The sequence below is a fragment of the Heteronotia binoei genome, chromosome 10, assembly GCF_032191835.1.
Source record: "Heteronotia binoei isolate CCM8104 ecotype False Entrance Well chromosome 10, APGP_CSIRO_Hbin_v1, whole genome shotgun sequence".
Lineage (NCBI taxonomy): Eukaryota > Metazoa > Chordata > Lepidosauria > Squamata > Gekkonidae > Heteronotia > Heteronotia binoei.
Genome location: NC_083232.1, coordinates 99,865,532 through 99,882,185, shown reverse-complemented (window position 1 = coordinate 99,882,185; position 16,654 = coordinate 99,865,532). Strand labels below are relative to the sequence as shown.

Genomic DNA, 16,654 nt, shown 5'->3' with positions numbered 1-16,654 from the left:
CCTACGCGACTGCTGAAAACTGACTGGCACCAGACTTCGGCCGCCTCCCTCCCCTTCATACTTATATCCGGGTACCTGAACCACTCTCGTGAAAGTCTTCCGACCGCAACCGCTTAACTCTCCGGGATCGGAGAACCAGACGCCTCCTTCCTGGATTGGCTATGCTATCAGCCTATCAATGAACAGAGGCGTCTTCCTCGGCTGAGTGGCAGGAGTTTTGGAGAGAAGGTGTAGAGAGATGCCGTAGGCCAGGAGAGAGCGGAACCAATGCAAGAAAAGAAGGCGGCTAGCTATCGGTCGCGATTATTTTGATACTGCAGTTTTCCTGCGTGCCCGGGGTTAGGTGCCATATTCGAGAGCGGGCTTAGATTGTATGGCTGAAGGGAAAAGAAACGGCTTTTGTGACTGATCACGGATTTAATATGTATGATTTTGGAGATTGTAGAGCTGTTGTTTGCCCACACACAGTGGGAAGGGAAGAGGTGAGAAGAAGCTGCTGGGATCGGGGCTGGGTGGGAAGAGCTGCCATTCCCCCTCCCCCCCCTGCGAGCGGGGGGGGGAGGCTCCAAATCGGGGGTCCCCCGCCCAGGCGGGGGATTTGGGAAGCCTAGTTCCACTGAGGAATCGCTCTAATGGTCAGGAAGTTCTTCCTAAGGTTTAACCAAAAACTCCTTTGATTTAGAAACATAGAATCATAGAGTTGGAAGGGACCTCCAGAGTCATCTAGTCCAGCCCCCTGCACAATGCCAGAAACTCACAAACACGTCCTCCTAAATTCACAGGATCTTCATTGCTGTCAGATGGCCATCTAGCCTCTGTTTAAAAACTTCCAAGGAAGGAGAACCCACCACCTCCCAAGGAGGCCTGTTCCACTGAGCAACAGCTCAGGAAGTTCTTCCTAATGTTGAGCCAGAAACTCCTTTGATTTCTTTTCAACCCGTTGGTTCTGGTCCTGCCTTCTGGCGCCACAGAAAACAATTCTCCATAAAACATCCTCCATAAGGCAGCCCTTCAAGTACTCCAGGCTAAACATGCCCAGCTTCTTCAACCTTTCTTCATAGGACTTTGTCTCCAGACCCCTCACTATCTTTGTTGCTCTCCTCTGGATCTGTTCCAACTTGTCTAGATCCTTCTTAAAATGTGGTGCCCAAAACTGAATACAGTACTCCAGCTGAGGTATTACCAGAGCAGAGTAAAGCGATACCATCACATCACGTGATCTGGACACTATACTTCTGTTGATACAGCCCAGAATTGCATTTGCCTTTTTAGCCACCATATCACACTGTTGACTCATGTTCAGCATATGGTCCACTAAGACTCCTAGATTCTATGAATGCTGTTAGCCGCCCTGAGCCTGCCTCAGCGGGGAGGGCGGGATATAAATAAAATTTTATTATTTATTATATTATTATTATTATAGATCCTTTTTGCACATACTACTGCTAAGGCAAGTCGCCTCCATCCTATAACCATACACTGGATTTTTCCTACCTAAATGCAGAACTTTACATTTATCCCTGTTAAAATTCATTTGATTGGCTTTAGCCCAGTTTTTCACCCTGTCAAGGTCCTCCTGTATCCTGTTTCGGTCTTATACTGTATTTGCAACCCCTCCCAATTTAGTATCATCTGCAAATTTAATAAGCATTCCCTCTATTCCTTCATCCAAATCATTGATAAAGATGTTGAACAAAACAGGTCCCAGGACAGATCCTTGAGGCACTCCACTTGTCACTCCTCTCCAAGAGGATAAGGAACCATTCACAAGCACTCTTTGGGTGCAATCTGTCAACCAGTTACAGATCCACCTGAAAGTAATAGGATCCAAACCACATTTTACCAACTTGTCAACAAGGATAGTATGTGGAACCTTATCAAAAGCCTTACTGAAATCAAGATAAATGAAGTCTACAGAATTCCCCAGATCCAGCAAGGTAGTCACTTTCTCAAAAAAAGAGATCAGGTTAGTCTGACATGACTTGTTCTTGAGAAACCCATGCTGGCTCTTAGTAATCATCCATCCTTTCTAAATGTTCCAGGACTGACTGTTTGATGATTTGTTCTAAAACTTTTCCAGGTACAGACATTAAGCTGACAGGTCGGTAGTTACCTGGATCATCTTTTTTCAAGGGAGGGCTACTTGACAGTGCTAGGTTCAGTCTCTGGCATCTCCAGTTAAAGGTGCTTGATAGAGACATCTTGATATTATTACTGTCAAAATACTGCTAGTATTATTTAATGCACAGTTCTGCTACTTTAACAGATAAAGCAATGTTCCGATTGTGCCCAGTTGCTCTGTTAAAACCCTAGAAGAAACCAAACTTGCCCACCAATTACACTGTTTTGTGCAATGTTCTGTGGGTGCTAGGAGAACTGGACTGCTGCTCTCATCATGTGCCAGCCTCCAGGTGGATCCTGGAGATCTCCTAGGATTATAACTGACCTCTAGATTACAGAGATCACTTCCTCTGAAGAAAATAGTGGCTTTAGAGGGTGGACTCTAGCACTATAGCTCACTGAGGTCCCTCAAGAATTTCTCCAGGAATTTCCCAGTTGAAAGTTAGCAACCTTACCGCCGTGTCTCTCCAGAGGCTACTGATGTGTCCTTTGTTCTGTTCATAACAGAGAGTGGGTGAGTTTGTAGTTAATCTGTCGAGTGTGTGTTTTGACAACAGCCCTGTAAGGAAGGCTGTCATTTTTCTGACGGGGTGGTGGTATAGATAATGAACCTTAAAATGTCATTAGGTGTCCTGTGATAGCTTTCATAGATATTTTATGTAAGGCTAACTTTATGTAAGAAAATTAAATGTTGTAATGGAAACAAGATGTTCTATCTTATATTCTAATAGCAGTGGGTGGGAGTGGGTGTGTGCAGGGTGGGGGGGAATGAAAAGGCTGCAGTGCATGAGGGGAGAAAAGGCAGATCTTTGCTGGCAGGTGAGCATAATAACAACAAAGAAGCTACTGGCATGAAGGCAGATGGTTCCTGGGTTTGTATCTCAAGCTGTATCTCTGCTTGGATGTCTTCTGCTTCAGCTTTGCTTGACTGTTATAATTCTTTCTTTAAAGAATACAAATTAATGATGCATGCCAGTTAAGTACAATTGCATTAACAATCTCAGGTATTTATTTTGAGGAAATGTTAATCAATATTAAGTGATAGGTTCATAGCTATTAGTCTCAGGGAGAGATTACCAAACCATGACATAAGAAAATCATCTGTGTTCAAATAGAAGGTACATGGCTGTGACATACCTGTCTGGGTCAATCTTTGGAGATGCTTTCTGAGGTAAAATATCTAAGAGGAGGTAGTTGCTAGTATGAGGTGGAGCTGTCTGTTCTGGGGAGGGGAGGGGAAGGGAAAGGAGATGGTAAGCGACTCTGAGACTCCAACTGAAGGGCGGGGCACAAATCCAATCAATGATGTTGATGTGTCGCCTCCAGGTGGGACTGGAATTGCAGCTCATCTCCAGAATACAGAAATCAGTTTCACTGGTGGAAATGGATACTTTGGAGGGTGGATTCCGTAGCATTGTGCCCCACAGAGATCCCTGTCCTCCCCAGGCTCCACCCCCAAGTCTCTAAGAATTTCCCAACCTGGAGCTGGCAACTCTATGCCCCCATCCATGACTTCTGAGGAAGAGGCAGGTTTGGGGAGTAGCCTGAAAGTGACATCATGGGAAGGGGTGGGGTTTTGTTGCAGTGTACTGGAAGTGACATCATTGGAAGGGGTGGAGCTTGGGAAGTGCCATCACATGACCTTTGATCTGGAAGTGACTTCACAGGACGTGATATCACAGAATATCCTGGCTGCACCCCCAAAGCCCCCAGATCTTTCCTGAGTCAGACCTGGAAACCCTAATTAAGATGTTTTCGTGCTTGCCATGATTTTGAGAAGCATATTTAACCACAGGCACATAGCAAAAGAGAATGCCCTCCCGAGGTGGAAAACAGACATGAGGGAAGTTCAAATGGACCAAGCAGGCATAAACGCCTCAGCACTCAGGATCCCTGCAGTATTGGCACAATATTGCCTGTTGCCTGGATTTCCTTGGAGATTTGTTCAAGCTGTAGAAGAGGCAGTAGACCAAACTGGGCCAGGAAATGCCAGCTGATAGGAGTTGGTTGCTAATAGAATGAAAGGTTGGACTGGGTACTGCAAACTTCTGGGTTACTTGGTGGCTCTTTGTCCACTGCTTGCAACCAGCCAGGGAAGCTCAGGCATGAGTTCCGCTGAGCCCCTGAGGAGCCGGCTGCAGGCTGCATTCGGCTTCATGAGAAGCAGCTTGTCAGTGTGGTGAAACAAGCAAGATGTGCCTTTTTCTTGATTCCCCCCTTCCCCCTCTGTATTTGTTTTTTACATCTTTTCAGGTGGACTTTGAACAACTTCAGGACAATTTATGTCAGATGGAGAAGCGGTGCAAAGCATCATGGGATCACCTGAAAGCAATAGCGAAGCATGACATGAAACCAACTCTGAAGCAAAAAATGTCTGAGTTCCTTAAGGACTGTGCAGAACGAATAATAATCCTCAAGATCGTCCACAGGAGAATAATTAACAGGTACCACATCTAGGTATCCTAACATGCGGTTAAACTGCCTGCCAAAACATAAGTTCTTCAAAACTATCTCGCTGTTACAGATGATCATTTACTTGATAAAATATTTTAGAATTTTTGTACAAATAATAAAAAGGAAAAGAAGAAGCAAAAAACACCCCAATCACAAAAAAGAAACTACAGTTGTAAAAGAAGGAATTAATATTTGACTTTCTCCACTGCCAGAATCCATGCATTTAATTATTACAACCGTAGTCCAAAATCAGACCAAGGGAAATTTATCACCTTTCTGTATAATCTTACAATCTTCGCCTTTTACTCTTCAGAACCACAAATCATCAATTCATTTTTTTTCTTTTTCGCACAAGAAGTCCATAAAGGGTTTCCATGTATGCAAAGTCTTATCTTTTATCAGAGACGTAAGTTTGGCCATCTCTGCAAATCCCATCACCTTTATCAGCCATTCCTCTATTCTAGTATCTACACAGCTTTCTATCTTTGCTGCTGTTGTCATGTACATAAACAGAGTTCTGTTCATCTCCTTGAGTTGTTTATCCCCAGCATTATTCCCAGTTTCATTTGTATGTCAGTCTTTAAAATCTTCTGCATGGTATTTGTATCCAATATTTTTTTAGCATTCTTACAGTATATCTTTGTGATACTTGCATTTCCAGCATTTATTCTTAACAGCTTCATACATTTTAGCTAGTTTATCTGGAGACATATGCCATTGGTAGATCATTTTCTAAAAGTTTTCTTTCAAATTGAAACCATTTTGTTTTCCTTTTGGTTTTTCCTCTTGACTTTGATTTGGTCGGTGTTTGAATTCCCCACCTTCTTCTCCTCAGTAGTCATGGGGAGGATCATTCTGGCCTGAGTGCCTGAAAGTATCTGCAGTGGCAACACAGCAAAACTGTGTTCCAGATCCATAGGCACATGGGGCTTATTTCATTCTCATTCCCCCATCATCATGCACTGTGGATCAGACTGTCAAACTGCTGTTGAAGATACACCTGAGCACATGGAGCTGCCTTATACTGAACTAGTCCATCGGTCAGTCATGTCCAGTTCAGGCATCCCCAGCCTTTTTGAGCCTGCAGATACCTTTGAAGCTTTAACACTGTGTGGTGGATGCATCCACAAAATGGCTGCTGCAGGAGGCAGAATAGGGCTGTTAGATCCCACCCGGCCACCAGAGGGGCGGGTGTGGTAGATCCAGGATGTTTGGAGATGGAGCCGAGGGGTCTCAGTGGGGTACAGAGCCATAGAGTTCACCCTCCAGAACATCCATTTTCTCCAGGGGAAATGATCTCTGTAGTCTGGAGAAGGGGTTTTAATTCCAAGGAATCCCCAGGTCCCACCTGAAGGCTGGCATCCCTAACTGCAGAATCAGCTAAAAATGGCTGCCACAGGTTACCTTCAGACACATGATGAAGATCCTTGAGCTGTGGTGGCACCTGCTGCCAAAGCAATACTTTAAGACCCCCACTTGGCCCTGCTGGCTTATTAAAAATAATTGGCATGTGCCAGGAAAGGTGCTGGTGGGCATCGTGTTGGGGTCCCCTGGTCTAAGACTGGCATTGGCTCTTCCGGGTCTCAGGCAGAGGTCTTTCACATCACCGGCATGGATAGCCAGAGAGAAGTAGAAGGGAGCAGTCTGTTCAAGTGCTCATTCACAGCGACTTCCACATTGTCGCTGCAGGTCTACTCGTGAGTAATCGGCAGGCCTGGGGACGCAGGGGCAGAGCTGTGCTGCCTTGGGTGCCAGAAGGGCTCGGGCCGGCCCTGCCTGGGCTTCTGCTTGAGCTGGATCAAGCGATCAGTTCCTCATCAGTTGCTGCGCGGGTGCCTTTTGATCCACATCTACCTCCCATTTCCCTTGCAGCAACCAAATCTGGCTTTTGGAGATCTGGTCACCACGAGGGGAATGGGAGGGAGCCATGGAACAAAAGTCACCTGCACAGCAACTGGTGAGGAATCAATCACTTGAGCCTGCTCAAGCAGAAGCCCAAGGGCGAAGCGAATGCCGGTGGGGAATCAGTCCATGTATGTTGGCTGGTTGTTGTTGTTGTTTTGGGGGGGGGGGAGATCTTAAGGCCCATAAACTTTTTAAAAAGGACCAGGAAGTAGGTGAGACCAGGGAGAGCAGCTGTCACTCAGAGTAGACAACACTAGCCTTGATGAACCAATGGTCTGATTCAGTAGAAGGTCACCTGGTGTGCATTCATTTCAGAGAGAGGTGATAGCTCAGAAGTAGAGTATCACCTCGGCATGCAGTAAGACCCAGGTTCAATCTTTGACATTGCCGGTTAAAAGGATGAGATAGCAGGTAATGCAAAAGAACTCTGCCTGAGACCCTGGAGACTCGCTGCCAGTCAGCATAGACAGTATTGACCTTGATGGGCCAAAAGGTATAATATAAGATAGCTTCATGTGTGTTCATTTTGGGAAGAGCTATGGCTCCGTAGTAGAGCCTCTGCTTGGCATGCAGAAGGCCCCAGACTCAAGCCCCGTCATCACCAGTTAAAAGGACCAGGTAGGAGCTGATGTGAAAGACCTCCGTTTCTCAAGCCCTGGAGAGCCCCTGCCAGCCTGAGTCGACAATGCTGACCCGGATGGACCAAACGTCTGGTTGAGTAACAGGCTGTTTCATGTGTCAATTCGATTACTGCAGCAGTTCCTTTTTAGTCAAAATAAATTGATAGGAATTCATTTGTGTTTATATGCACAGTTGTTTATAGTGAATAAGATGTCATTAGAGAAACATCGGAAAAACGGGACAGTAAAAAATAGCTCAAATATTGCTGTGTTATAAAATTGTGAATCTGAAGCACACCAGGCTCAGAGGTCTGGATTTTATAACTTCCTCTGTGAACTAGAAATACTTTCCTTCTGTGTGGTTAGCCTGTAAATCTTCATTCTTTTTGTCTAGACATTTCCAAACATCCTCACAGTCTCTTTGAAGTCCAACTAAGACAAACAAATGAAATTTAAATATAATAAATATGCCGTTCACCACCAGCACCCCCTGGCATTTTTTTATTCATTACGAAATTAACAGTTGAACACAAACAGGGTTCCATTAACTATTTTATCGTATGTGAAAGAAGGTCGGAAGGAAGACAGCTTTTAAGTTGTTATGTTTTTAATTACAAACAATGGCAATGATGTTGAATGAACTGCATGAAAATAACTGGAGGGGAAGGGAAGAATATAATACAAGGTCATAGTCTGGGAGCAGAGTCCTACTGATTAGACGAACTCTTGTCTGTCCTGGTTTCCAGGTTGGCTGCTTTTGCCAGTGGCTCTTCCAGTAAGCTGAACTCTTTCCCTACATTGTGTCATGTGGAAATCCCAAAGTTATAAGAGCTCTGGTGGGATTGGAGAGATTTTGCTGGAGGGAAACTGTAAAGGATAACTCATCCTGTTTTCTTAGGTTTCATTCGTTCTTGTTATTTATGGGCTATCCTCCATACACAGTCCGAGAAGTGAACATCAATAAGTTCTGCAAAATCATCAGTGAATTTGCCCTCGAGTATCGGACCACCAGAGAACGGGTTCTGCAGCAGAAGCAAAAACGAGCCAATCACAGGGAGAGAAATAAAACCAGGGGGAAGATGATCACAGATGTAAGTGGCAAATCCAGTCTCAGACCACGACATTGTGTGCAGCTTTGATGCCAGCCTGTTACAGGCCCTTCACTCAGGCTGTTAATCTTTCTGGCTTCACCGCTGTGAGAACTGAAAGGGGGCCATGCCTGCTCTTCCTCACCCGCCAGGGTTTTGTGAGCTTTAGTAGGCCTGTGCTATAGCCAGAAGCTGCCTGTATCCAGCAAGGAAGAGTCCCTTTCTGGACCAGGAAGTTGTGCCTCCCGGGGATTACCTGACTGATTTCCCACCTCCATTGAGAAAAGGGAAATTCCGAGGCAAAGAACCTTCACCGGTCCCCTCCCTTCTTCCGCATGCATTTCCCTGCTCTCCCACCACAGTTAAGCATTCTGTCTACCCTGACATTAACTGCAGGTAATATAAACCAACTTCCAGCTGGGTTTCCAAACTCTGGATGAGAAATCAGTGCCTTAGGGGAAAGACATGGTTTGAATTAGTGAACTCTCATTGAATGCACATAGCATTAATAGCATTAAAATGGACCTATGTATTTAATATTGCATGGAATAGAAAAGAATTCAATTTCTATCTTACATTAACTCCAGTAGGAATTGTTAATTTGGGATCAGAAAAGATATTCGCTGATAAGGATTGCTGACTGGGTTGAGGTTTACAGCTGGCTTTGAAAAAAACATCACTCTGTCAAGTGACCTTTAGAAATCTCCTGAGTTTTTAAAATCTTCTTTTAAGTTCATGCTGTTTCTCTCAGTCCAAATAAAGTTTAAAGAAGTGCCAGTACTTAATAAAAATTTCCAGCTGTCTTAGAAATACAACTAGCATCTCAATTAGATAGATGCAAGTACCTCCTTGTAGATGAGGCTTTCTCTTATCCCGGCTGTGGCATTTGCAGTGACCTGCCTCCTTCTGGCCTGAAGAGGAGAGCAGAGCCCCACTCCACCAACAAGGCCAGGCTTGAAACTGGGGGGCCGACTGTCATTTGGTGGGGATTTTGTGGCCATGACGTTCCAGATACTAGATACTTGAGTGACTTTAGAAGAGTTCCAAGCTGTATGAGTTTTCTTTCAAATCCAGCCTCCCGTTAAGAAACTGGACTTCCTGTACTTTTCGCAGTGTGGCGTGTATGCGAGAGGCTGCATCTGGGCCCTTGTCGTGACAGTGATTGGCTGGTGGGTATTGGGTTGCAGAGAAAGAGGGACAGTTCTGATTGGCTGGACCCAGAGCTTTCTCCCCCACCCATGCAGCATGCAGTTATAATGCATTTATGCATAAAAGGTCTCTGCCTATAATTTTCATTCTGCCCTTTTACTCAACATGGTGTCTGCACTGTTGTGTTGCATGGATATGAGCCATGCATTTCAGGATCAAGTCAGAGATAATAAATTCAGTGCTGGGGGAGATGCCTTTGGCCCTGGTCATGAGGCCTCGTCCTGGAAGCAGCCTGTGTGGAACGCTGAGCAGGGCGCAAACTGGAAATGGTGCTGGGAAACCCAACAACCCATAATGGATCGGATGTTTCCCTAGCACCAAGTGGAACACAGGCGGCTCCTCGAGAGGCTGAGAGCAGAGAGACAATGTGGAAGTCATCGTATTTACAATACTGGAGATTAACTGGATTAATCTCAAGGTGGAAAATCAGTGGAAGTCTGACACAGGAGAGCCGCTGCTGTTCTGCGTGGACCCTACTGGCCTTGGTGTCTGGTTCAGTAGCGGCAGCTTCAGGTGCTCCTTTGTGCCCAGGGCCATTCAAGAGATTAATCCGTGTGGGTGGATTTGAACCTGGGTCTCCTGCATCCAGAACCTCTACTCCAGCCTCTGCTTCACACTGGATTAATCTCAAACAGGAACCAGGGGTGTTCCCTCCTATTTGTGTCGGAGACTTACACAGGCTTAGGCAAGAATGCTGAAGTAAAAAAAAAATTTAAAACTTATGGAAAGACAGGTTTTGTGATGGGAAAGGATGTTAGCAGAGTCGGGGGAAATAATCCAGTCCCGCACTTGCATACTATAACGTTTATTGCAAGAACAGGGTTTGCAAAAACATTAAGTCCTCGCTGGAAAAGGCACTACTGCGGTTGAGGCTGAGTAGCCCTGCCTGCTGAACCAAGGAGAAACATCAGTTCCTGCGCTCAGCACAGTCTATCAGGTTCAGTCAGACCAAGGAAAAGCATCAGGGACCTGACCCACAATATTCCCTCTAAGCTGTGGAGTCTTGTGAGCAAAAATTCTACTTTGTGCGCTGCAAGCATTAAAGCTGTGAGCTGCTGCATCAATTAGTGTGCTCTGGGGCCTTTTCTTCATGAGCTAAGGCAAAAATGTGTGAGCCAGACTGAAAAACTGTGAGCTAGCTCACGCTAACTCAGCCTAGAGGAAACACTGGACCTGAGCTGATATCCTGACTCTGCCGTGAACCTCTCCAGGCATCTCTCCCCCGAATGTCCATGACAGGATTCTGCAAGGATAAAATGAGGTGCTTTCACCCCTGTTGTGCTAAGTTTCCTAAAGGATCTGGGACCCAAGAGGGAAGCTGCTATGCTAGTCTAGAGGGCCACAGGTGCTAGACAGGGAGAAACAGACCACAGATGACTCCAAGAAGGCGTTTCCGTCTGTCTCCCAGTAGCTCCCTGAGACACCAAGATCGATTCCCTACTAGCTTTTTGTTCCGGTCTCATTGCTCCTTTTCCTGTGGCACTTCTGCTGGATTTCGCACAAGCTGCCCTGGGGCAGCGAGTTGCCCCACCTCTTTTCAAGTTCCCTCCACAGCAGGCAGAAACCGGTTTTCAGAGGCTCCTGCCTGCCACAGAGGGAACTTGAAAAGAGGTGTGGCAACTCGCTGCCCCAGGGCAGCTTGTGCGAAATCCAGCAAAAACACCAGTGGGAAAAGGAACAACGAGACCAGAACAAGGCTAGTGGGGAATCAGTCCAAGAGTGAAGGGGCTCAAATCCCACCAGGCTTTTGGCCAGCCATAAGCTAATAGGCAACAAAATAGGAGGAGGAGGAATAACTAGAATCTACTCCTCACACCCTGTAGAGCGTTCCTGAACAGAGCACACACGTGCAGACAATGGAGGCTGCTCTCTGCCCCTCCCCCAGTGTGAGTGCAAAAGCAGCCAAGGTGAGCTCTCTGAAGTACTGTGTTAACCCTGTTTGGATATGTATGTGTGCAAAGTGCCCACTTACAGCAAAAAACCCCTCCTGGGGTTTTCAAGGCAAGAGAAGTTCAGGGATGGTCTGCCATTGGCTGCCTCTGGGCTTCCTCGGGGGTCTCCCATCCAGGGCCAACCCTGCCTGGCTGCCAAGATCTGATGAGATCAGACTAGCCTGGAGCATCCAGATCAGGCGTTAACCTTAAATAGTCTATTTTAATTTTTTTTTATTTTTCCAATTTATATTCTGCCCCCCCCCCCCAAATGAGCAGGCGCAGGGCAGACCACAAGGAAATACTTAGGTCGTTCGGCAACACAATATATAAAAGCAATAATAAAATAATTCAAACAATTAACAGCATAAATTATGTTTGCTCTACTTGTTATGTGCACATCTCCAACTGGTGCTGCTGGAAGCCGAACTGCAGGTTTGTTTAATCGGGGCCAAGTAGAGATGGTAACTTCAGCAGGGAGGCCGACTTTTTTATTGGCAGCCTGCCACCTCAGCCGAAGTCCTGGTGGAACAGCTCTGTTTTACAGGCGGAATGGCAGATGGTCCTGCAAGGCCCTGATCCCACAGGGGAGTACGTTCTACTAGGCCAGAGCCAGGGCAGAAAAAGCTCTGCTCCTAGCTGAGGCTAAACAGACAAGAACCGTTTTCCCACACAGCTTACCTCGGAGTGACGTCCCTCTTCACCGCGCAGCGTCTGCTCGGATTTCCCACCATCTGCTCCGGAGGAGCAGGAAGAGCCGCGGCTTTTGCGTCGCTAACATAAACTGGGTTTTAACGATTTACATTTGCGACGCAGAAGCCCTGGCACTTCCTGCTCCTCTGGAGCAGATGGTGGGAAATCTGAGCAGACGCTGCGCGGTGAAGAGGGACGTCACTCCGAGGTAAGCTGTGTGGGAAAACGGTTATAAAATCATAGAATTGGTAGGGACTTCCAGGGTCATCTAGTCCAACCCCCTGCACAATGCAGGAAATTCACAAACACCTCCCCCTAAATTCACAGGATCTGTATTGCTGTCAGATGGCCATCTGACATCCGTAGCGCTAGGGGCAGCCAGCAGATCTCAGTCAGCAGAACACAAGGGTCTCCGGGGCATATATTGAGAGAGGCAGTCCCAGGCTGCACAAGGCTTCAAAGGTCAATAGTAGTACCCTGAAGCAGATCTGGTACTCAATTGTTAGCCAGTACAATCAGCGTAGTGGACTAAACATGTGTCTGCACAAATGCTCCTGAAATCCCACTAGAATGCAATAGTGGAGTTAAAGCAGTATTAACTTCCTTGAAATACTTCCTTGTCATGTTGTAAATAGCAAATAACTGCTCTCTCATACACACACACACAGAGAGAGAGAGAGAGAGAGAGAGAGAGAGAGAGAGATGTCTGCCAGTAACACACCTGCTGGGTTTCAGACAGTTGCTGTGTTGACCTGGAGCAGAACAGCTAGATCCGAGTCCCAGCGGCACCTTCAAGGCCGACAAGATTTTCATGTATGAGCATTCAAGAATACCTGCACCAGATACCTGCCTGGCTTCTTTGATAGCCAATATAGACAGTGCAATCCTGAACAAAGTTACACTGTCCTGAATCCATTGGAATCAATTGTTAATGTCTAAGATTGTGAAAAACCCTTGATTTATTCCTGATTGATCTTTCAGTCCAGGGGACCCAATGTGCTCTTTGGGGTGGAGGGCAGGATTTGTTTTTGCTGGCCAGGAAGAGGCTTATCTGGGCATGCGGAAGCCAAGGGAGCATCCCTACCGCAGTTCCCTCTCCCTGTCGCCAGACCCAAAGCAAAACAAACAGCTCCCTGGGTAGACATACCCTTAAAAAGCAATGCTGGCCGGCTCTCATTCCCCTCTCCCACAGCAGCTAATCTTTTTTTCACAGCAACTGTGGTGAAAATGCCATAAAAGACAAAACAGACAAGGCTTCTGTTGTTGGTTGTGAATATTTCTGGAATAAAAAATGGATTAGCTTCACCCAGAGTTTGTTACTTCCACTGGGCTCGATCCAACAATAGTTAGACACAACTAAGGCTCAGGCTGGAGGCCTTGTCAGTGGCCTCACAATTCAGGAGGGGGGTGTCCTTTTCTGAAGGGGGGGTCTGGTTGAAGCGGCAGCCTCAGAGGAAGGATGCTTATCCCTTGGCTCACAAGGGAAACAGAATTGGTGGTTATCTTCCCTTCCATTGGAGAAGAGCAGCTTGAGGGGGAACGCCTTACACCAACCGAATTCAGACCCATTCTGACACTACTGAAGATGGGCTGCATTCTCAAACAGAGTTGAGTCCAAATTCTACTGAAATCAGCAAGCTCTAATTTAGTTGTCTTCAATAGAAGTTAGAAACCACACACTCACTTCCCCCTCACATTGGGCTGTTGTCATGAGAGTTCTTAAAGATTTCATTAAAGGAAGAGCGAATTGTATCATTTTCAAGAAAGCAACTAGTTCCCTAAGAATTAAAATTATTTTAAGAGATTCAGAGATTCTGATTGCTTATTCTTCATGTTACCCAAAATCTGACAATACCAACTAGGGTTACCAACTCCAAAAGGGAAAATTCCTGGTGATTTGAGAGTGGAGGCCAGAAAGGGCAGTTTGGGGGACTTCATTGGAGTAAAAAGCCATAGACTCCACTCCAAGGCATCCGTTTTCTCCAGGGGCACTGATCTCTATAGTCTGGAAATTAGCTGTAATATCAGGAGATCTCTAGGCCCCACCTGGAGCCTGGCAACCCAGTTGAATATTGAACACATGGACAGTTTTTGTTTCATATAAAGGCACTGGGGGAACTGGCCCTCCTCCGAGTATGCTTCAGACTGAGATCTGGCCCATTGGTTGTGGCCTCCTGTGTTAAGGTGGGTTTCCACCTGTGTTCTTGACATTTTCCTCTGTGCCGTTTGACTGCAGAGACTTTCATAACAACATACAGGAAGTGTGAATGTGCACCCCAGTGGAAGGAACTATGTAGGGCAGGGCTTTTTTTGTATTAGGAACTCCTTTGCATATTAGGCCACACACCCCTGATATAGCCAGTCCTCCTGGAGCTTACAGTAGGCTCTGTAAAAAGAGCCCTGCAAACTCTTGGAGGATTGGTTACACACGAGGGGTGTGGCCTGATATGCAAAGGAGTTGCTGCTACAAAAAAAGTCCTGTAGGGCCTACTTGAGGCGAAAGGTACCCCCACAAAAGCTGCTGGAAAAACATCCTTCAGGCCACAGCTTCACATATTGACTGCAGCATCCTGTGGAGCACCCCCTACTGCACAAGGAGTTTCTATCCCAGGCCACATTTTCCTGGCCCCAATTAGTGCTGCCCTGGATATTCCCTGTGCAGTTCCATGTGATGATGAAAGGTGCTCACACTGTGTAGAGACCCTGGCACACAGGAGAGTTTTTCAGCTCTGTGTTCACAAAGAGCCTTCCTGTGAAACCCAAGAGAACGTTAGGTTGGAGGACAGTTTTGAGAAGCAATTTTCATACTGGGATCACTTCCAGTGTTCCCTCTAAGCTGAGTTAGCGTGAGCTAGCTCACACATTTTTAGCCTCTAGCTCACATATTTTTGTCTTTGCTCAGGAAGGATAAGAACATAAGAAAAGCCATGTTGGATCAGGCCAATTGCCCATCCAGTTCAACATTCTGTGTCACACAGTGGTCAAAAAACCAGGTGCCATCAGGAGGTCCATCAGTGGGACCAGGACACTAGAAGCCCTCACACTGTTGCCCCTCCTAAGCACCAAGAATATAGCAGCAAGAATACAAGAATAAGGATGACCCAGAGCACACTAATTTATGCAGTAGGTCACACAACTTTAATGCCAGTAGCTCACAAAGTAGAATTTTTGCTCCCAAGACTCTGCAGCTTAGAGGGAACATTGTTTTCTAGCAGGAAGTTCTCCATGTTTTGTTCGGTTTTTTAAAATGAAGTGCTATAGGATTGTACCACTTCCAAGTGTCTGCATGGTTGACCTAATCCAACACAATCTCTTTATGTACTGGGCTAGATAGAAATTTTCTGCAGGCCAGGTTGGCTAGTCACATCTGGGACCACTGGTACAGTTTGAGTCCAGTGGCATCTTTAAGACCAACACGATTTAATTCTTTAGAACATTGTTTTTCTCTTCCATAGTAGCTCACATTCTTCTGTCCTCCAGCACTCTCCTTTTATGTGTATTTATGTGTAATCCTTACTTCTGCTGTATTGTTTATGGGCACCTGGAATGTATACATTATCCTTGACTATGGGGTAAGGAGACTGCTTTGGCAGTAATCTTTTTGTGATGGCCGTCTGATCTCTATCACTTCCAAGTTAAGTTGTGGCTGTTTTGCTTGTCCATTGTGATGTAGGCTGCCACACAATCCCCAAAAGAGCTAGAGATGGACAGCAGGAAAGAATGAGATAGCATTACTCTGGCAAAAAGGGGGAAGCACATCAAGGTTATGTCACAACCCAGATTCACAGAGCTTTATCCATTGAACGTCCACCATCTCTTGACAGCCCTACCATCATCTCTTGACAGGACATAACAGCCCTCCAGGATGTGCAAGTGTATAAAAATTAGCTAGGGGGTAACTTGCCAGAAGTAACTTGCCAGAAGGATGAGTTAGCTTCTTCAAGATAAAATATTGTTCCCTATTTGCCTTGGTACTTATGCCTTCCCCTTGTTGATCCTTGCTTGTTGGCTCCTGTAGGGTTGGTTCTGTTTCCTAAATGTTATTCTATGTCCTTTTCTACCCTGTCCTCCGTCTCCTCTGATAGACCGACGAAGAAGATGACATGGAGGTATGGTTCAGTCACAGAGCATGCCCTTTTTAGGTCTTCTGTGTGCTGTGAGATTCCCCTGGCAACATAGGCAGCCTACCATTGTTATGCCCCTCGTAGCCCTCGGTGTCATCAATAAGAGACTGGAGCCTGCAGTGCATGAATTTCCATTGGTTCCCAGTGTGCTCTGTTTCCTGTCAACATTGTGACATCATCACTGCTCTGACATGGCATGGCAAACCTGAGCATTGTTCACGAGGGGGGAGGACTTTGGATTTCTCACCACCTGCTGAGAGCTGCTAATCCACACATTCTACCATCTCATAATAACTTTTGCTGTAAGTTCTTCCAGACACTACAGGAAGGAACACTGGATTATGGCCCCGGAAACAGAAATAGAGATGACTCCCGAGACCTTGCTCAGTGCAGATCACCTTATCACAGGATCACAGCATCTCCAGAATAAGAGCAATATGCCCAATAAGGAAGGTGACAGGAAAGGAGAGCTTCTTAGAATCTCTCTGTAAACACCAGAGACTAAGTGG

The 16,654-nt window shown here is 46.0% G+C and overlaps 1 protein-coding gene across 7 annotated transcripts in view; it reads left to right on the top strand.

Annotated features, from left to right (window-relative positions):
• Positions 1-16,654, top strand: part of FHOD3 (formin homology 2 domain containing 3) — a 407,856-nt gene that overhangs the window by 374,945 nt on the left and 16,257 nt on the right. For 5 of the 7 annotated variants that reach the window (XM_060247836.1, XM_060247834.1, XM_060247832.1 and 2 more), the window contains 3 exons: positions 4,375-4,565; positions 7,999-8,191; positions 16,107-16,130. In XM_060247836.1, coding sequence (XP_060103819.1) covers positions 4,375-4,565; positions 7,999-8,191; positions 16,107-16,130 — 408 coding nt within the window. The remainder of the gene's footprint in view (positions 1-4,374; positions 4,566-7,998; positions 8,192-16,106; positions 16,131-16,654) is intronic. The other 2 variants (XM_060247833.1, XM_060247831.1) reach the window with 1 other exon arrangement.